We start from the raw sequence: 22,548 nt of genomic DNA, 5'->3' as shown, positions 1-22,548 counted from the left end.
GATTTCGTCAGACACCAACCCATTAGGGCTGATCAGACTTCCAAGATAAGTGAAGTTGTCGACGCGTTCGACTACTTCACTCCCTATCCTTAGTTCGGGTGTTGACGCAGGCCAGTCCTGGAGTAACAATTTACATTTGGATGGGGAGAAACGCATCCCAAACATCCTGGCATTATTACTGAGTTCCAACAGAAGACTCTGCATTTAGCCAGCGTCTTCATCAAACAGGACTATGTCATCTGAGTATTCTAAGTCGATAGGTGAACCTCCTGGTAGGAGATCAATTCCTAAAAATTCAGTCGACGAGAGTGTTATTTCCAGCAACAAGTCTATAATGAAGTTAAACAAAATTATGGATAGTGGACAGCCTTGTCGGACACCACTTGAGGTTGTAAAATCATATGACAGTTCGCCATAAGCTCTCACTCAACTGGTAGTGTTTGAGTAAAGAGCCTTCACAAGGTTTATGTACTTCTCAGGTACACCTTTCAATGACAGACACTGCTACACAACCTCTCGGTCTACAGAGTCAAATGCTGCTTTCAAGTCAAGAAAAACTATCATTGTCGGACGCCGATAAGCATGTCTGTGCTCTAAAACTTGACGAATGGTGAATATGTGGTCGATACAGCCACGACCAGGTCTGAAGCCAGCCTGATTTTCTCTTGTTTGCAGTTCACGAGTCTTAGTTAGGGGCCTGATAATTATTGAGACTAGTATTTTAGATGCTATGTTAGTCAGACTAATCCCTCTATGGTTATCACAGGGTGATTTTGACCCCTTTTTATATATTGGGACAATCAGTGATTGTGAACAGTCGGATGGGATTACGTCCGTCTCCCAGATTTTAGCCAGAATATTAGTCAACCTAATCGCTAAAATTGGACCACCATATTTAAAGACCTCTGGAGCCAATCCATCTGGACCAGCTGCTCTTCCTCGTTTCAGATTAGTTATAGCCTTTTGAACTTCAAGTAGGGTGGGGGGGCCTACTTCAATGTTCCATTCAGGTTTTCTGGGAGTAGTGGGTAGTTGTGCTGTAGCTGAAGGCCAGGCCAATATTATGTGTACAACTGGACTGATTCACAAAATAATACGTAGGCGTGGACCTTGGTTAAGTGAATAACTAGAAATAATCACCTTACAATTGCATAATTCAAAACATAACGTGATCTGTTTAGTACATATTTTTTATCTTTCAGTCCAAAGTGTCAAAGTTGTAGATAGCAAATATATTTATCAAACCTTACTAAAGTAAAAATGAATTCTGATTTCAATGTCCAGATAGTTGAATTGTATTGTTAACAAACGAAATTTAGATGATAATAATTCACATTAAGCTATGTAGAAGTTAAAAGGCTTAACAGATCTCCTACACATGCATTGGTTCTTCGACTATCTCTATTCTGTATGCACTTATCAAATTGATTTAATGAAGCATTAAACTGAAAAGCATAAATATTAAAAACTACATTACGTCCATCAGGGTGCTTGGTACCTGTGTGGTTGCGCCACAGGATTGAGCTGTACTGTTCGGATTGTAGCGTTGATGCCTGTATAATGTCTGGTTCTCCTACGGGGCGGGATTGAGCTGTACTGCTTGGGTTAAGCCTAAGCAGTGCCTAGCTCTCTTGTTAAACGGGATTGAACTGTACTATATGGGTTGCCGCGTGAAAGTCTGGATGGTGTCTGGTTCTCCTGAAAACCAGTGCAAGATTATTCTGGCCCATAAGGGCATATTATATAACTGTACCTGCTTCAGTTGGGGCACCTGCGCAGCATCATAGCCCTCACACAAATCAAATGAGATTTGTGCGGTGAATATATGTCTGGTGCCCCCTTGTACCAATATTTATGTGTTTAAATAATAATAATAATAACACTAAATATTTCTTCAGAAAATAAAGGCAATTAACAAATTGGTAAACACATCTTAAGAAACGTGACTAAGACAAAAGTATAAAGAGTATGCCTACCTTGAAGAAGATGCATTAGTGTCATCTGGACGTTGAATTAGAATAGGAGCAGCACATAGCTAGAAGTTTTTAGGAAAGGTAAAAGTTGTACAGCATGTTCATAATTCAACAAAAAAGATTATTTAATAGAAAATACAGTCAAAAAGATTTCCTCTAGGCGAGAAGGCTTATGTCACATAGAAGAATGTAGTAGAAAATTACAACAGGATTACAATGGCTTCTCTTTTGAGCCATGGTCTGATAAAGTATCAACCACATCAGCTGTACCAGTACTGAAACGCTAACCAAAGAGACGTAGTGGGCCGACGAATGCTAGTAATATACGGCTAGTTTCTACGGCTCAACGCCATAGACTAACCATTTCTAATTTTATCCAGTTCTACAATCTCGAAATAATTGAAACCAAAAAGACTAATGCCTCAAGATGGTGATACTAATTGAACTATCATTACTATGTCCGGACGAACACCGAGAGCTTGAGACTATCCGCAGGATGTTGCTGCTGCCCCCAAATGCCCTGGTACGGCCGAGAACGGGGAGAGTCTGCTCTCCCTCTCCAAATGCTCTCACATGGCCACGCGAATATATAGCCTCTGACAGGGAAGTCCTACTCACTGCCTTCTCGTGGCATTACTGTTGTTTACGAAGGTGAGAGGACGAAAATAGAATGTCTGGCGCTTTAACCAAGTTGGTGGACACGAGAAGTTCACCTAGGGGAGTTGGGAAACCATGGTCCCAAACCAATGATGCACATCGGCTGACTCCAGTATCCTGAGGGAACAAATGGCGTATGAATCAATCGTTGGTCATCGGCTACCATGGAACTACATCTCCTCACGATGCTCCACTACCTTGTAGATCAGACCTTTAGGTCGAAGGTTCCGGTTATGGCCCTCTAAGAAAATCACCTGTTTCGGTTTGGGATCCTGGACAGTATCATAGCCCTCACACAAATCAAATGAGATTTGTGCAGCGCATATGTATCTGGTGCCCCTTCGTACCAATATTTATGTGTTTAAATAAATAATAAAATAATGGACAATCCTTCTTAGACAATGGTAATCGAACAGTCTCTGAGTATCCTAATCTTCAGGATGACGGGTCATAAATATTTGATCTTCAATAGACAAACCAACGATGTGAGGATATCAAAGATGACCTACATTGGCGGAAGTCGCTCTCGCCTTCATTATAGATCGATTTATTTGGACTGCTACCTCTTAAACACAACCAACACAACCACCCAGAGACGAACTTGTTGAATATTTTCAACAGTTCTCCACAAAGTATAGCAGTAATTTGGGTATACTTCGGTGTCATCACACAACAAAGCAACATCACCCACATACTGAAGGACAAATAGTCTTTTTCTATGTGATGGATCCACATCATCACTGCCACATATCTTCCTCAAGGCTGTTCCCAGAATGTCATCCTTGGTGAAATTGAAGAGATTGAGTATACAAGCGTAATCTCATTGCTGGATTGGAACAGTAGAGAAAGATGATTGTATATCCTCATTCTGAGAGGTGTTTGTGTACGGATCGCTCAAATATGTTGATAAAAATCTTATACACAATCTCCTTTAACAGATAATATTAAAGCAAAATCCTGACTAAAGGATTGATCGTTTAATGAAGAAAATAACACAAACTGTATCGAATAAAAACCTACAGGTTTTACAGTATTCTGTCTACCGTTTCACATTGTCTAAATATTTAATACAATTAGAAAGACAACATTATCTAGCTAAGGAAAAACAAGACTTACATCAACAGATATACTTGGTATTGCTCGATCAGGAAAAGGAATTTCAAACAAGAAATAACCTAAATACCTAGATACGAAAGATTTTTCATACAAAATTCAAATGAAAACAAATATCGATGACTACTGGGAAAAAGTACCATTCTTAATCAAAATTACAAACAAGCGAACTGATTAATTAAAAAAATAACAATTTAATTTTATTGATATCATAAACCGACTTAGAGTGGACATCTACTGAAAACCATGAAGTACTCAGCAGCTGCTTCATCTTAGTAGGGGGATCTTCAGTAGTGCATGTTCATAAACCCACCATAAGAAGTCGACTCCAATGCTCTCAGTTTCGCACACGAACATCTGACACCTATAAACCACTGCAAGCCGGCATTCAATAGAGTACATGTTTAACGTTAATCAATCTGCAATACTGCAATACCATGTGTTATAACCCGTACGAAAATAAATGAATGGTAACTGTCGGGATCTATTGATAGACTAATATTATACGGATATTCTTATTGTATGACTACTAAATGACTATATTATATGTATATTCATATTCCTTATATAATAAACTTTCATTTGACCTATTGAATATCATAGAATTTACTATTCTTATGAAATTCCCATTTTATTAGTAACAGTTTCTTACAGTCACATCCACTTTTGGCTTGATTTTGTAGTACAAATGTTATTTTCTATTTTATGGTGTGATATGGTTTGATTTGTTTGTATATAAACCAAGTATGTTAGAAATATATTATTAATATCGTGGAGGCTGGGATTGGTGTTTTGGACTTAAAAGGCAGGGGGCTAGGCGGAAAAATGACCTATAGGAACTCTAGGTCGCTCGTACTGGTTTACGCGTCACTAGTTCGGGCGTATTAGTCAGTGAATCTAAATTTGACAATCGTATTTAGTAATGTCGTATAGCTAAGAATATGACAGTATGTCATCTAAATCATATGTAAATGAAGAGCTGATTTGAATGAACTTGGTGTAGAACCACACAATGGGCAGAAGGAATGAATATTTGTTGTGAGAGATTACAAAGTGTTTGCACAATACGTATACACAGCCTTCGATCATCCATTAACCTCTTGTGGTGTGTTCTGCGATCTGAACTATCTTCTCATCTGGCCTTCTAGTGCTCCGTCTATGACTTGCTTTTAGTATACTAATCCTCTACTCTCCGTTTAACGACTGACAGCCTCGAAATCGTGTTCCGCTACATACCTACAAGCAGTCTTGTGAGTAGCAGCCTCTGTCAGGGAAGTCCTACTCACTACATTCTCGTGACATGACTGTTGTTTACGAAATTGAGAGGACGAAAATAGAATGTTCGGCGCTTTAACCGGGTTGGTGGAAACAGAAAGTCTATCTAGGGGAGTTGGAAAACCCTCATTCCAAACCAATGGTGCACATCGGCTGACTCCAGTATCCTGAGGGAACAAATGGCGTATGAATCAATCGTTGGTCATCGGCTACCATGGAACTACATCTCCTCACGATGCTCCACTACCTTGTAGATCAGACCTTTAGGTCGAAGGTTCCGGTTATGGCCCCCTAAGAAAATCACCTGTTTCGGTTTGGGATCCTGGACAGTATCGTAGCCCTCACACAAATCAAATGAGATTTGTGCAGCGCATATGTATCTAGTGACCCTTCGTACCAATATTTATATGTTTAAATAAAATAAATAAATGATTGATCAGTTATACAAGTGTATTTCGATATGTATGATAAATATTAGGTTTCCGATTAAAAAGAAATATATACGAGAATAATTCTTACCGTTCAAATGGTATATTGTCTAAATTATTTGATAATAAACATCGACTGTACAGAAATCCCAAAAAATTAGAAAATGGTAAAGTAAATGACCAACGAGAAAGTATACAAAGAGTTTTTGTCACACCAAGAATACGATCACCAACACGTGATGCTAAAAAATGACGTTGTCGTTTAGCTATTGCTTCTTCATTAGCATCATATTCATCATTTACTAAATCTGTACTAGATTTGGAATAAATTAATTCTGGATCAACTCCTAAACAGTAGCATTTATGTAAATCTAATTGTTCAACATAGGGTTCATAGAAAGTAAGCGCAACACCATAAAGCTAAGGGATACACACATAGAAAAAAGTAAATACAGGAATGTTATTATCAGATTTATATCATGATATCGAGTCTATGAAGTTTTTATGACGTAAATTAATCAAACACAATGATGAACTTATTAGTCAGCATCAGAATTAATCAATTATAATCACTATTTTGAGATTGATGCATCGCAATTAATTAATCCCTGAGTAGTAGCCAATATCACATTTGTCTACTCATTTAATGTTTGACGATCAAATCCCATTGCTCGAGCTGCAGTCCCAATAGCTCGATGGTAACGTTTCAGACAGTGAAGCTGGGTATCATGACTTCAGATCTTACAGAGAGCATCGGTTCCCTCAAGATTGTAGATACGACTTGTCGATGAGTGCTAACTAGCATGGAGTATGAGTCAAGCAGAGATTCCTGTAGACTGTCTCCGACCCCTTAAAATTAATGTGCTATTTTTTTTATACAGGCGATAGAAACGATGTCCTAAACGTCAATTCTGTAGTAAAAACTGAATCGAATTTTAATATTTATAAAAACTGTTCAAATACAAGTCTATACAGAATAGGATAACACATGTGGTAAAAGGTATTTGAATAGACAAAAATAGAATGAGATTATGAACGGACAAACAAATAGAGTTGTTGATGGTCATAAGAATCAAGGTTTCATCATGTTCAGAGCGACCAAAAGATAAATAACCATGTAGCTAAAAGGAAATATAATTCTAGAAGAACTTTCTAGCGATATTTATTGAATTTACTAACGATTATTAACGTCATCATTTATTATTCATTGTTCCTTTTTTTGCAAAGATTTCTTGCCCGAACAAACAATGGATAGTTATGACAAACTAGTAAGTGATGAAGAGCTTGCTTTTTACTCAGTTCACACAAAATCTGGTACAACTGGGGACCGAAAATAGTATGCATCACACAAAAAATTTGTATGTATGGCCTTGGATACTGCTCGGGAGTCCAAACCAGAAAGGAATGATTTTCCGAGGGAGCCATCCTACAGGCCTTTGATTTAGAGGTTTAAACCGAAAGGCAATAGAAAAACATTGAGATGTAGTCCCGTGGGTACCGATAACTAAGAACAGACTTGTCCGTTGATCAATATTTCAGAATCTTAGAAGACAGGTCAACCAATAGTCTAGAATTAGGATTTCCTAGATATTCTAATTGGATCTTCAGTATCAACCAGCTCAGTTTTAGCGTTAGACACTCGCTTTTTATTCCTCTTACTTTCCGTAAACAATTCGCAATTTTGCATTGCTACCTTTCATTATCTTAGGTGGGCACCTTCTTCAGACCTGACACGGTTAAACTTCACCGGTCATGGCTTCTCACTGGAATGCCGGAAATTTCCAGAAGATAGTTGCTAGTAAGCGCATAACAAATATCAGAATAGGGGGTGGATGTGTGATGCTGATATTCCTATAATATAACAAAACAGCAGTCCAGTCCTTCCAGGTTTAGCATAGTTGTCTGACTTAGGTCGGTACATAATCTTGATAACTTGTTATATATATAATATAATTTGGTTTAGTCAAATAAACTTTTCCTACTCTTCTTTTCTCTCGAGTATCTGGGCTCGTGTATAGGAAGAATGTGCATCAGTATCGACCCCCGGACACTGCACGTCGCAATAATCAGGATAAAGAAAACACAAAACCAATATAATTATTCTCCAGAGAATTTTTATGCAGATTTCAAAGGATTACACATTAGACAGTTCAGTTATGCAATAAAATGCCATATTTTTTACCAATGAAAAAGTAACGATCACTTAGCTGCAAATGGGCAACTCAGTTTTGCATCCAAACTGCATCATTCGCTTACTTTCTGAGGTTTTTATGCACTATGACCATATAATTTACTCAAATAATTTTTGATTTACTAGTTAAACAAATTAAAAGTCCTTATGACTACACGTTCTGAGTTCTGTTGTTCTAATTAGTGGTTTTAAAAAGTAAAAGTTACTGATACATATCGACCGAATGAAAAATGAAACAATAACAACAGAATTGTAGGATTTACTATCAGTAAGGACATATGTCATAACAGGGAAAGCGTTTGAATTTGTAATACGATAAATTTAAAACGTTTAAACAAGTGAGATCACTTAAAAGCGTAATCACTCTACTCAACGAAAAGAATATGAGTTTTGGGTCATAGTATGTTATATATATATATATATATATATATTGCTGGAAAAAATCATACTAACCTTTTGGTAAGCTTCATTTGTAAGCATAAATGTGAAAGAATTAACTTCAGGTGGATCTTGATTTACAGACCATGATTCAATTGATGCACCCCATGGAAGACAGAAATTGGCTACTTGGAATATATCCGGATCTAATGGAGCAACTTGGGATTCTTTATTTTCATTAAATAAATAAAATTAAAAGAGGCAGTTTAGTTTAAATCCTAGAGTTTATTTATTTATTTATTTGAACACATAAATATTGGTACGAAGGGGCACCAGATACATATGCGCTGCACAAATATCATTCGATTTGTGTGAGGGTTGTGATACTGCCCAGGTGCCAAAACTGAAGTAGGTGGTTTTCTTAGGCGGCCACAACCCCCGCCTTTGATCCAAGGATCGGATCCACAAGGCAGCAGAGCATCGTAAGGAGATGCATTCCCATGGTAGCCGGTGACCAACGACTGATTCATACGCCATTTGTTCCCTCAGGATACTGGAGTCAACCGATGTGCACCATTGATTTGGAATGAGGGTTTTCCAACTCCCCTAGATAGGCTTTCCGTGTCCACCAACCCGGTTAAGGTGCCGGGCATTCGCTTTTTGTCCTCTCAATTTCGTAAGCAACACCCGTTTTGCGAGAATGTAGTGAGTAGGACTTCCCTGGCAGAGGCTATATACGCGTGGCCATGTGAGAGCATTTCGAGAGGGAGAGCGGACTCTCCCTACTCTTGTCTGTACCAGGGCATTTGGGGGCAAATTCTAGAGTAGAAAGTAGCAAACAATTTTACGCCTCTGATGGTTGCTTTTAACGAAGAATGAGATAAGATGACCTTCGATAACCAAATAAGACTAACGATGTACAATGTTAAGGAAACAGACAAAATAATTGCTTAATATTGTGCCTACTTTATAGTGATTCACTGACTGACATCAATTTCTATGAAGCATTTTTAACGTGATGAAAATTTTATGGAAATTCATAGGTATTTTTGGTCTTACTTAAAACCACCCCTTGTGTCATTTTTAAACGAATCAACCAGAAAACCCTGACTGTTCTGTTAAATAATGTTTATCAATGTGAAATTAAAATGTGCTGTGACTAGGAGATTAATATTTTTCAAGAACATGTAAGTCATCAAACTTGAAAGGTAGATCAACTGAGGTCTCTCCTCACAAACAGTTATGCGTAGTTTAACTTTTCAATATTTATTGCTTCAGTGGAGAAAACAGGCTGTGATTCATTGATTCAGAAACTTCCATTTTAACCAGTTGGTAGTAGGGCTCTGACCCAACTTTTCTTACCTAGAACCAGACAATCAGAGGAAATCTTTCACAAAGAAAACTATAGACAAGATAATAAAAGAGTACACGAATCTTCAAACGAATACATCAAAACCATAGTAACCTGTTATGAAGACTGACAATTATTATTAGGACAGATTCGTTTGAAGTTTGAAAATACATTATTTTATTAGTATCTCAATTCCTAATGAACAGTGCTAATAATAAACGATTTATACTTCAATGATTTATACCTTTTGTATTTCAAAACAGACAAAATATAAAACCATCTGTTTACAATAAACGATTCATTAACTAGAAAACAATATCATGTCATTTATTCATAGCGTTGTTTATCACACCATAAAGCGATTATCGAAGTAAGGGACTTGACATCTTGATGAACTTTTTTCGATATTTAATAACATTCTATATGGTTTTTCGCATTATCAATTATGAGATAAGATATTAAATTTCAACAGTCAAATACCAAAGCGGTGGGTTAACATTGATATAAACAACTTATGGTTTTACTTACAACCTGAGAAAACTTTGTTCGACTAAATTAACATACCTGGTGAAAAATCCGAACAGGTTTTGTCATCCATTCCTTTGTTGAGTTGGTCACACATTTCAGGAGGGTCGCTCGATGGATTATTGGGAACAACCGAGGAATACTGAGGAGTTTTATTATTTATACTGGGATTTGAACAATTGTAATCAACGCTTGGAACTCTATACCAATATAATACCTCAGGTTTATAGGAAATTATACATTGTTTCACAAGTGACTTGCGATAACAAATATAAGCTTTTAATCTGAACTAGAGATAGCAATAAAACAGATAAAAGGGAATTAATTATATGAAAAATTGTAATAAAAAGAAATCCCTAGATTTTGTACTGAAATACATATAGAAGTATCAGTTTAACAAGATTTACTACGGGTAATTTACAACTCAATAATTACAAATCTACACAATATTAGGCTACAGGTTTAAACCCACTACATATAAATCAAATTTGGACGCAACCGAGAAATCCTTTATATTATGTGGTATTTACATCGAACATTCGTGTACAGTGGCGAATAAATCGTACTCGACATAACAATTTCAAGAACATAGTACAGAACCCAAGAAATGCCAACTAATAGCGGCCTTATGGATAATGTAAACAGATAAACTGGATTATAGGTATCCTTGTGACTAGTGATGAAGAACTGATTGACATAAAGGGGGCAAAAACAGTATAACCGTGTTGTCAGTGCAGTACTGTATATAAAAAAACTTAGGAATTATGTTATGATCTTCGTTATTACGTGCGAGTGGCGCAGAGAGGATCGTTGAAATAGATTAGTAATCTGAAAAAAAAGGGAAACGAATAAGCTTAATTAGGAATTTATCTGCAATCATGAACTAAGTGAAGTCAGTCCACCACTGAAAACCTGGAAGCACTGGACCGCTGTTTCGTCTTAGTATGGGAACCTCAGCAGTGCACATCCACGAACCCGCACGCGAGAGTCGAACTCGGAACATTCGGTCTCACGCACGAACACTTAACCTCTGGACCACAGAGTCGACATTCAACAGTGCTAATCTCTAACTCCAATCAACTCACGACGTTGCGCGATTATCTTCCATAGTCTTCGGTGGGTAACTACCTCAGATACAATACAGATTAACTCCACTGGTCACGGCTTATCACTAGAATTCCAGAAATTAACTTTTGAAGCTACTCATTAGTGAGCAAATGACAAATGGCAATAAGGAATTGTGGAGATTGTTGAATATGATTGAGAATTGCGTGAATAATTTATTCCTTTAACTGTAGTACGACTTTCTGGAATGTGGGATAGACGTCTTCGAGAAGGCTATCTTTTGAAGAGGTTTCAAACCAAATGTCCCTCGAACTCTAGCTACAGTGATACTCTATATGAAGTCAACTTTGGATTAGGCTTCAAGGAATTCCATCTACGAACCCACAGAAATATTACAATTAAATTATGTAAAAGTAGAACTCACTGAACTTATGCATATAGGTTCTGTGACTTGTCGGTAAGCTGGAGGACAAGACTCTTGTTTTTCCGGGATGATAATACACAGATCAGTTACTGCTAGGCAGTCAATGCTGCTCTCGACAGTACCTCGTAGATATGATAAAAACAGACGGTTCGTTAAAGAACTGGGTAAGTCTGCAGCACGACCTCCAATAGTCCTTGATAAAACTACCGCGTTAGTTTTAGGGCATTGTTTCTCTCCCAAAGTGCTGTTGATTTCAGAAATAAAAATCATTGAGATTTTTCAAGTGACACTTAATTAAATCGTAATAATTGGAGAAAAATAACTAGACAAAACAGGAAATTACCAAACTTAAATTACAAATGATCCTAATTCAAATTATTTGAAGGTACTTTACCTTAAGACAACAATACAAAACTTTAGTTCGCGAAGACATCATTCAGCAACTTAAATTTAAGCTGCCAAATAAAGTTTCATCATCATTTCATTATCCAACTTTGTGGTCATCTAACTTTCAGTGTAATTATCAAGAAACATGAGAAGCAGTTTTCTCAGATACCTTCTTGTACTCTTTAAACTATCAAAACCTTTTGCATTACGTGTGAAGTATGAAGACTATATCACATTAACCTATGAAACATCAAAAACATAATTTTCTATTGATTAAGACATCACAAAAATATATTTATTATTGAAGTATGACGCTGACAATGATCTTTTCTATCCTTCAGAAATACATAGATTTGTCAGTCTCCAATGTCTTTAAAGTGCACCAGAATACAATTTTTTGAAATAAAATGAGTCTTCCTTGAACATGTGATACCTAGGCACACTAGGGCACAGTCCTATAATATATTATAGCATCCTGTGACTTCAGATGCAATTTATGAAGGGAAGAAAAAGTTGCTTATATGGGGTAGCACTCAAATCTATAGTACTAGACGGTCAGTTTTCGTATATTGGAGTAGAACAAAACGGATTCACTTGTATCAGATATATCGGTGGGCTGAGATTGGTGTGGACATAAGCTAAAGCCAAGAAACTGGTCGTACTTATTCGAAAAAAAACGCACGTTGAATATGTAGCAATCACCAATTGAATCCTCGTAGAGTATTTATTTTCTAACTCGTGTTACGACTTTGCTATGTCATTTCTTATTCCTAATATCCAGAAGTAATGCCTACGAGTAGTTCAGGTGAAATGTTTTCTCAGATATTTAATTGGGGAGATATTATTAATCGACGAGAATAACTTTGCAGATGATTTTAACTGGCTTAAGGATAAAAGGTGTCGCAACGAATCTACAGCTTTACACCATCCTCAGTCAAATGATCTGAAGGAAACCTTAGAGTGCCAATGCATCAGTGAATCCGAGAACTTCATGAGCTAAGTTTGTGGTTAAACAGTTTTCTAATCCCAAGCCAAACAAACAAGATGGAGACTTTTTGTTTGTGCGAAATCCCGTAAAGAAACTAGATGTCCCAACTCTGTAGAGGATATCTTTATTAAAGACAAAGTCGCTTACAACTGAAGATAAAAAGCCTTACGTGGCAACGTAACGTGAAAGCAAAATAAAATTAAACGATCGCTTCTAATGGAGACTTTATACGAAGCATAGCTTCATAAGAATTCGTAGCCTAGTTGAAATATACTGCTAAACAAATTGTATCATTGTTAATTACAAGCACTTTTGTAGTATACATGTCAGGAAACTTCAATGACATACAATACTGGTCCTATATAGCTGAATTACAGTAGAACTTTGCCGACCGAAACACAAATATCATGGAACTACATGATTTAGTAAAGCATGAATGACTTGTAAAAGAACTTAGGGATATACTGAACCTTTTTAAAAGCTTGTCTGCAAAAATACTTTTTTTAGAATAGTGATAATAATCAACTTTAGAAGTTGGAGTCACAATATTTACGATCCATTTTGCGAGTAGTAAAGCTTTTAACAAACAGCCTTTCAACAACCATCTTCAGGAACTGGTTGAATTTCCCGAAGACTCCAAGGGTAAAAAAAAATCCCGGTCTTCAGAAGACCTTGTCTTACAAAGCAACCAAAAGTAAATGAATTCAGTTGGTTGTGACACAAAAGCAGGATCAACCAGAGAATACTAATTCGGAAAGTTCGGCGAATAGCCTATTCTTTAACTAAGCATAACTAGATTCAGTGTTTAAAGAATATCTAAGTAGACATAGTCGCATAATGTGTCAAGAAGTTGAAAGTTGTAAGTTACTGAACAGAAGTATATACGAGAGATATAGAACATGCACGTAAAATGTATAGATAATACCCAATAAACGTACTCGATATCTCTTATAAACGGTTGGTCTCGTCCTCTACGGTAACATATACAGGCCTCCTCTCCAAAATTCAAAAGGATGTTGGCCTTATGTTTTCCAGAGACACTGTATTTAATGCATGTATACCCTTCCGGTATTTCTTCTTTCTCTCTTAAGCTCACAATCTAAAAGAACGTGTTGGACAGTCGAAACGATTTACCCTACCTTAATATCGACAATAGGCTCAGGGAATCGCGTGAAGTCAATCGAAGTATTGGGAGCAATTATCTCCTCAGCATGTGTAAGGATCTTGAATAAGTAATGATTAAAATTGATTATGCTAACCTTGGAAACGTCATATGTACTTGGATTTTTGGGCAAGCCACAAATCACAAAATATTCTGCAAGACGTTCCGGAAGACTCTGAGTTTTCATGACAATTAAATATATTATTGGTCTTCACAAGTCATGGATTCCCATCATATCGTGTGAATAAGTTAATAATCCAAGTTAACTAGACCGACCACCTTCAATGACCCGCCTGTAAACGTTAAAGAATCCAACATATTTAGGAGAAGTACCCAACATCTTTTATATCAATTATTTTAGACTTGTTCCCTTCTACTAGCCCTTGGGTTGAAAATAGTTGCACAGTAAACGTGATACCAGACGCAGTTATTTTGTTCGTTTTGTGACAGTAATTATAGAGAATTTAATGTGTACTCATGGTTACCAAATGTAGGTTTCTGAAAGTGCCTGATAACTCGTTTTCGTGCTCTGATGAATGCACCCGTTGAATTACATTACGTCATTTTCATTTTTACATTGTTAATAATGAACTCATTGGTCAACACACTCTGTGTCGTATGCGTGTCGATCCATTGGCGCGTGTCCAGGTGAAATAAACTATTGAGGCGGACTCTTATTTCCTCCTTGATATTATACACCGTTAAGAATGACAATAATATACATCAGGTCGATTGATTTATGAGGCTTAAGGATATATTCGGATATAACATTGAAGCGCATTTTTTGGCCAGTTTGACGGTAGAACCTTCCATATAATCTTCAACAGTTTTATTCGTCCCCACTTAGAGTACGGAAACATAGTATTTCCTCCCTCCCTCCAAAAGGATAAGGTCACTCTGGAACGTATACAACGTCGAGCCACGAAATCAGTTCGGGGTCTCAAATTCAAACCTTATGAAGAGCGCCTCAAATCACTTAACCTTTACCCGTTAGAGTACAGGCGTCTTAGAGGTGATCTTCTTATGACTTATAGTATCCTTAATACTTCTGATCATCCCCTTAAACAACTTCTTAAGCTTAGTCATAACACTAACCTCAGAGGTAACACCCAGAAATTGGAGACCCTACATAGCAGAACAGACTGCAGACACAACTTCTACTCCGTTAGAGTTGTCAAGTGCTGGAACTCGCTGCCGACTGAGCTAGTCCAAGCGACCTCCCAGGAGTCCTTTAAGAGGAAACTTGACTTATTCTTAAGGACTAAGGATAACATATTATTATGATTTACCAAACTATTTTTTTTCCTCTACTATCGTTCATATACCTAGGTTCTTACCTGGAGGTATTGGTGATCCACTGCTACCAGACACGGAAGCCCGTTAAGCGAAAGCTTCTTCTATTCCGTCCTCAACCATTTGAACCATTTGAATCTCGCAACATAGTAACCGACTGAGTTTTCTCTCACTTTACAGAAAAGACCAGATAGGGAATGGGTCTTTCCTACCCATTTGAAAGCTCCTTAGATACTAATGAGTGTTGAAATAAGTTACTAATAAGTGGAAGAAATGTGGCATTTGTACTTGATAATGGTTCCTTTGTATTTGGTTGGGTGCTTTTTATCAATGCCAAACAGTACATTCATTTGTGCTTATTCAGTTCTTTCGGCCATGAGATAATCACAGCAAGCGGTGCTGCAAAGGTCGAAGCTGTTTCACTCAGTATTGCAGAGTGAACCATTTCTTAGCTAGAAGCGTCCTTGTTTAGATGCCACAGTTTTCGATACCTCAATCCACAACTTGGGTTTACCTCTCGGACTCCTCTTAGGTCACAGGTGGAGCTCTTTTCAGTGCAGGTTGTGTGCAATGATAGAAATGTTTGGGAATACCGTCCCGTCAGGAGCTCTAAAGCATCATCGCCGTTGGTTGCTAAGCCACTAAAATCTGTGGGGAGTAGTGTAACGTCGTGTACTATATTACACCTACATAGCTTATTCTAGTTTCTGGACAAGCCAATTCACCTATACATTATGAGTCATATTTTGATCTTGTTAATTATTCGCTCATTAACCTAGGCTACCTTTTTATATGAGCGCATGTGTATGCACACTTCGTATCTTATTCATCATATGTCTGTCATTCATTTTTGCCTGATTATAAATATTGAGTAATCCTTGCTCATAGCGAGTTGGCTTACCAGCCATCTCCCATGCATGTCATTTTTACTTCGCTCGCTAACATTTGCTCATGTGCTCACTGCCTTCTAGCCTATGTTATTTGTCAATAAAAATGTAGTTGCCGCTTCCCTTTGTCTTCTGATATTATAAACCGTTCAGATTTATATAATAACGGTTATCAAGACGATCGATTAACGAAGCATGCCACTACAAATCTAACAACTATGAAACTCTGGCTTCGGTTTGTCAGAGAGATGGTGCACGATGGAATAAGTTAATCATTTTTGAGACAAATTTATCAATCGTCTGTATTCCGCCAAATGGTACACTTCGAGTCTCAATATTTGAAGTGCGCAACTAATTTTGACTGTCGTTTGTTTATAATTTTCAAATGGAGTTTCCAGGACAGACTATTCTGATCATGTAAGATAGTGTTTAGTAAGAGATCTTAGTGAGCACTCATCATTCCACTTGCAGTAAACTGCTTTTAAAAGCTGAAAGTGTTACGCCTACGACCAGCAAGACTTTTTAGTTCAGTTGAGCCAACAAAATTAAACACTTTGATGACTCGACCACTTTTCACACGGGACAGTCAGAATTTAGAATTTATCAACTAGTAATCCTTTGTTTGTAGAAATCTAGTGTTTTTAACCATCGAGTTACTGACTCCATGTCTTCACACAATCTCAATTCTTTAATGAGGTTGAAAAAACAAGCCTTAGTACAGCTATCAACTCTATCGTACATGTATCCAGAGAAGTTTACCTTGAAGTGAATGATGCGCCCTAAATTTGGGATGTGGTTTTGTCGGAGACGAATAGGATTTGATAATCCCCTCAACATATTATTATCCTGCAGATGATACTAACTAAACACCTTATGGTTCTAGACAATCTCACTGAGCATAATACAAAATAATCAAGGCTGGTTAGATCTTGAGTATAAACATGATGTGCGCAGCTGTTTCGCCTCGACTCCTGTGTTTTTTTGTCGTTGCGAAACAAAGATATGTCGATTATAAACAACTTCTGATCTGTCATTTGATATGCCCACACGTCAGATATTCCTATCAGATAAGTATTATTAACGTTACTCTTTTCACACAACTAACCCATTTTGTTCGGTAAACTAGCAGCGTTTGAATATAAATCAATGATTCTTGTAAGATCCACATGATTGCGCAACAGTGAGCGATGGTTTTTCGTTCACCTGTCAATTGTACAGCGCTCCGTCAGTCTACATTGATTAGCTTATGTCCTTGCCTAAGACACACATGACCGTTTCCCTCAAGTGAGACCACCGATCTTCCACTGTAAGGGCTAAAAACCTTGGGCATTTATAAACAGCGTGGTCGTCAGAACACAAACTGCATTTAGTTTTTGCGGCAGAAACACTCCACTGCCCCGATGGAGAGTGACAATTTGTCTTCATGTTATATTCCTTTTTGGACGATCCGCCAATCGTCCAAAACTACGAGTAGCCACTCTTGCATGATCTGCTACAAATTTGGTGGGCCCGACAAACGTAGGTTCTTTATCATCTTTAGTCGACCTGTCTACCGTTGCACTTTCATGGGTTGAGGCAAAAGCCTCACTAATCTCTCTAAGGGGACCAGAGTATTTAAATCTACAGTATGATTCATCTGTTCCAAAACCATAGTACAATTTCGCACTCTTATAGCTTCCATAACTGTTCCGCGTTATTACAATCAAAAGTTACAGTATTGACAAAGTCTTCCAAAGTTTCTCGGGCTATCCAAACAAACGTTTTACGATTTATCTGACCCTCTTAAAACCAGTAGAAGCTTTCATCACGACACAACCTTCAATGGCTGCTTTTGCCTTGCCCTTACAGTAATGTATCAAGTAGAGAAAGCGTTGACTACAATCACTGACTCTTGATACGCCATAGATCTCAAACTGTCTTACCAACTCCCAGTACTCTTTTGGTTGTCTATGAACATAGCCCATTTCAACATTCGGTGATTCTAGACCTAAAACAGGCACTATGGGCATTACATTCTGTCCTGATACCTCAAGTTTTTGAGTCTTACCTAAAGTACGATTTTTTACTGCGTCTGTCATTGACTCACAACTAGAATCACTATCATGATAATTCACCATATCTGAGTCTAAACCATGAGACATAAGGACATAAGAAAGCACTTGCTTTGTACAAAGGAATCCATCACTCAATTTAGCTTCATCAGCACCGACGAAACTCGGCCTGTAGCTCATCAAGCCCACACAAAGGAGGAGGGTTGGGCATGGGGTTAGCGACCCCATTCCGTCGAAAAACTAACTCGCCAAAAAAACACTAACCAGAAAGAAATCGAACCATCTAAACTATGCCCTGGGAGTTGCAGGAAGAATTATGACGCCTCGTGATGAACGCCGAGATTTTTCGGAAATCACATGGCCGGTGCCCCTTCTAACAACCAGAGCAAAAGTTTTTTTAGGTAGATGGAACATCCAGGCAATGTGGAAGACCGGGAAGACCAGCCAAATAGCAATGAAAATGAGGAGATACAAATTGGCAGTACTTGAAATCAGCGAAACCCATTGGACACAAACTGGACAGCAAAAGCTAGATAAGGAAGAGATGCTGTTGTACTCCGGTCACGAAGAGGAAAATGCTCCACACACTCAAGGAGTCGCTTTGATTCTTTCCAGAGAAGCACGAAATGCACTTGTGGGATGGGAATCTCATGGATACAGAATTATTAAATACATCATTCAAAACAAAGAAGGAGGGGATCACAGTGAATCTTATCCAATGTTATGCATACACCAATGACGACGATAAAGATCAGTCCTATGAAAGGCTGCAATCAACTATAGCGAAGTGCTCAAGAAAGGACCTGACCATCCTGATGCGAGATTTAAATGCTAGAGTCGGAGTGGACAACACAGGATATGAAGGCGCAAGCAGAGTACGCAGAAGCAAACAAGAAAGTGAAGAAGAGCATTAAAGCCGACAAGCAGTAATACATGGGAGAACTAGCAACGACGGCGGAAAAAGCTGCAAGAGAAGGAAATATGAAACAATTATATGATACAACGAAGAAACTAGCAGGGAGATATAGCAAATCAGAGAGACCAGTCAAGGACAAAGGAGGAAAGACAATTACGGAGATTCAAGAACAGAGGAAAAGATGGGCAGTTCCATTGAATCCACCGAACATCGAAGCAGCACACACTGACATTCCTATATCTGTCACTCCACCAACGATCGACGAAGTCAAGATGGCCGTCAGACAAAAGAAAAGTGGGAAAGCGGCAGGACATGACAATACACCAGTTGAAGCACTGAAGTCAGACATCGAAGTAACTGCAAACATGCTTCGCCTTCTATTCAAGAAGATACGAGGGTAGGAATAAGTGCCGACAGGCTGGAAAGAAGGATACTTGATCAACATGCCAAAGAAAGGAGATCTGAGCAAATGTGAGAATTACAGAGGCATCAATTTGTTGTCGGTACCAGGAAAAGTTTCAAACAGAGTGTTGCCCAACCGGATGAAAGACTCAGTAGACGCTCAACTTCGAAATCATCAGGCTGGATTCCGTAAGGATAGGTCGTGCGCAGACCGAATTGCGAAGAGGAAGGTCAAAAAACACATTACGCTGGGAAACAGAAACAGACATGAAAAGGATGAATAGCAACTGGAAAGAACTGGAAAGGATTGCTCAGGACAGGGTTTGATGGAGAATGCTGGTGTGCAGTCTATGCTCCTCCACAAGGGGTAACAGGCGTAGGTAAGTAGGTAAGCACCGGTGAGCTTGGAAACAGACTTCCTTGAACGAATGTTTGGCACCCCAAGTGAAACGACCAAATGTCTTCCGGAATGAAATTTGAAGTGTACGAAGCGCTAGCTAACCAACCTTGACAAACCGGTGTTTGTTTAGAACTGTAACATCCACATTACGTTTGGCTGAAGAATAACTGTTCGGGTAGTTTTAACACGCGCTATTTACAGTTGAAATGAGAACAAGAGGATTGGAAAAATGGCGGTTCTAAATTCCACCATAAATACAAATATACATCATTACCTAAACAAATATTACCACTCAGTTATTCAACCAATAATTGTTCCCTCAATAACTGATCTAAATTACAATAAATAGACAAATTGATAAGGAATGTAAGAAAATTACTGAACGCATCAAAAATTAAGTGTTCTTCTACCTTTTCTTGATAGATCACGTAAAAATTCGTTCAAAAGATATTTTGTTGCTTTATAACACAAAGTGTTTCCGAATCTGAAAAAGTGCTTCAATTCAAATCGAAATGCGCAATCTCAGTCAACTCAAGCAACATAATGAAAAGGGGGAACAAACGATATGGCTGCCGCCAAGATTAAGTATAAACTAAGACAACATAAATACAGTTCCGGAAGAAACATAAAAAACTCAGTAAATTTGAATGAAAAATGAGAAAGCAGTAATAAAATGAAATATCACCATCTCAAATGGCATCAAAAAGACTAACAAAATGTACAACTAAGGAAATCAATAAGAACAAGTTGCAAATGTATGCACGGAGGGATTTTCACATACAAAATCTTGAAAATGGATCTCATAATTCTTTTGATTTGAAAAGCATAAGTGCCCTTATTGTATAGTGAAAATCAGCAATACGATGTTTAACACTTCTGAAGAACACATTTACGCTGTGGATGGAACAACATTTTGATGTGAATAGTGATCTGTTAATATGATGACCATCCCTGAAAGGTTGATCTATGTCGTGCCGATTGATTGTTGCCGTGATCGCCATTGTTGATTTCTATGTGTTATATGCCGAATTTTCTCAGTTAACTCATGTTCAGCTTCAAGGATCATGTAGCTAGAACCAATGCTGATACAGTTGGTACAAACGCTTAAATTTATGTTCAACTAGTTCATTACCTTGAAAAACCGAATATCAAGTTGAGCCAAAGCCACATTTAACTAATACTTTGAATGAAACTCGAAAGAAAGATAATCTACTGAACATTGAGTCTAGGATAGATGATTTTGATAAAAAAAATGATAACCTTATTGCGTAAGAGCACAATAAAAGTTTGAGAAACGCAAGCCACATCAAGTTGATATCTCGTTCATGAGGCACAAGCCGTGGGATTGTTACAGTAGATCGAAAATTATACGACCACTGCTACCAACGTAGTGCAATACAAGTGAATGAATAGATGACGAAACTTCTCTAATCTCCCTCAGTTTAATCAGCGTGCATTCAGAAAGTCACAGCTTATTGTCCTCGATCTAGGCAAACAACGTAGAGCTGTAGAGGGCCATCAATATTGATGAAGATTCACAGGAGATCCACTGAAAGGTAGTTTGATTAGAAGAGCGAACATAGATCAAAGATTTGGCACTCAGCCTCCAAAGTTCCCGGATGATTCGCTTTCGGACTCCAGAGGACAGGCCGATTGTTGAATCCCACCATTGTCACCGCCCTTCTAGTAACCAGTTGAAGCTTGATCAATGTTTTTTTCGACATAAAACCTGGACACGCTGCAAGTATCAGGGAGATTCAACCAAATCCTACAATATGCCACACTTTCTTTAAAGATAGAGAGACATCTCGAACTCCGAATTACTAATGATACTTTTCAACACACACATTGTAATCCACCATTCGTTTGCACTCTATATTCTCGAGAAAAGATATGAATATTTTGGGAACAAAAGTAGGTTATAAGATTAGGATAGTGGTCATGTTATTGTTAATGGACACCACCCAAAACCTGGAGTCGTGAACCGACATTAAGACGGAGCAATGAACAAAAATTAATTATTTTACTTTGCCCCATCGAATAGAAACTGGATTAGAAATCGGACGGGGCGCTCCATCTAACAGACAAGGTCGCGGTAAGTTACGTTCTGGATCCGATCATGGCCTTTTGATATTTTAATGAGTGATTTATATAAGTTCTACTGATATGTGTTTTACCAGATGCAAACTACAAGAAAGTTATTGAGCTACATTTATGAATATTTTGATCAATCTTGAGCAAACGTCCCGAGTTTTAAACGATATTTTGCTTGTCACCATTCCATGTAGACTGATAAAAATTCTGAGATAAGTTGTAGATTTCCAGCGTGCCTTAATAATTTACTTCCTGTAATAATTTCAGGCCCTGACAGAAGTAAACCTTTAGACAGAATTTGGTTTTTATAAGGAGCGAATCGCATTTAAAAAATATTCTTTGTTTATGGAGGCGTTTATTAAACCGGAGTTTGTCAGCGTCTTCATCAACCAAAAGTATATTATCTACGTACTCTAGACGGCAAGAGTATAATTTATGGACGAACCAATCAGATATAAGTTGACAGGTCTTGGATTCTGGCGTGAAATTCACTCATCCATTTGGCTAAATAGAGTTTTGGAATTATAGCTGATGTCAGTTCGTGATGAAAACACTGAATCTATTTTCTAACCTTAACCATCGACTGTA

At 37.8% G+C, this 22,548-nt stretch overlaps 1 protein-coding gene across 1 annotated transcript in view; it reads right to left on the bottom strand.

Annotated features, from left to right (window-relative positions):
• Smp_125290 (IPR001194 DENN,domain-containing protein) overlaps positions 1 to 14,104 on the bottom strand; it is a gene marked incomplete at both ends in the record, with an annotated part of 71,900 nt that extends 57,796 nt beyond the window's left edge. Inside the window, 8 exon segments of the mRNA XM_018794334.1 lie at positions 1,977 to 2,035; positions 3,747 to 3,813; positions 5,538 to 5,866; positions 8,091 to 8,242; positions 9,931 to 10,175; positions 13,694 to 13,854; positions 13,895 to 13,978; positions 14,015 to 14,104. Of these exon segments, the coding sequence (XP_018648757.1) occupies positions 1,977 to 2,035; positions 3,747 to 3,813; positions 5,538 to 5,866; positions 8,091 to 8,242; positions 9,931 to 10,175; positions 13,694 to 13,854; positions 13,895 to 13,978; positions 14,015 to 14,104 (1,187 nt within the window).
• Positions 14,105 to 22,548: the final 8,444 nt, after the last annotated feature.

The sequence above is a fragment of the Schistosoma mansoni genome, chromosome 1 (assembly GCF_000237925.1).
Source record: "Schistosoma mansoni strain Puerto Rico chromosome 1, complete genome".
Taxonomy (NCBI): domain Eukaryota; kingdom Metazoa; phylum Platyhelminthes; class Trematoda; order Strigeidida; family Schistosomatidae; genus Schistosoma; species Schistosoma mansoni.
Note: the sequence above shows the minus strand (reverse complement) of the source record. Positions and strands in the feature narration are given on the sequence as shown.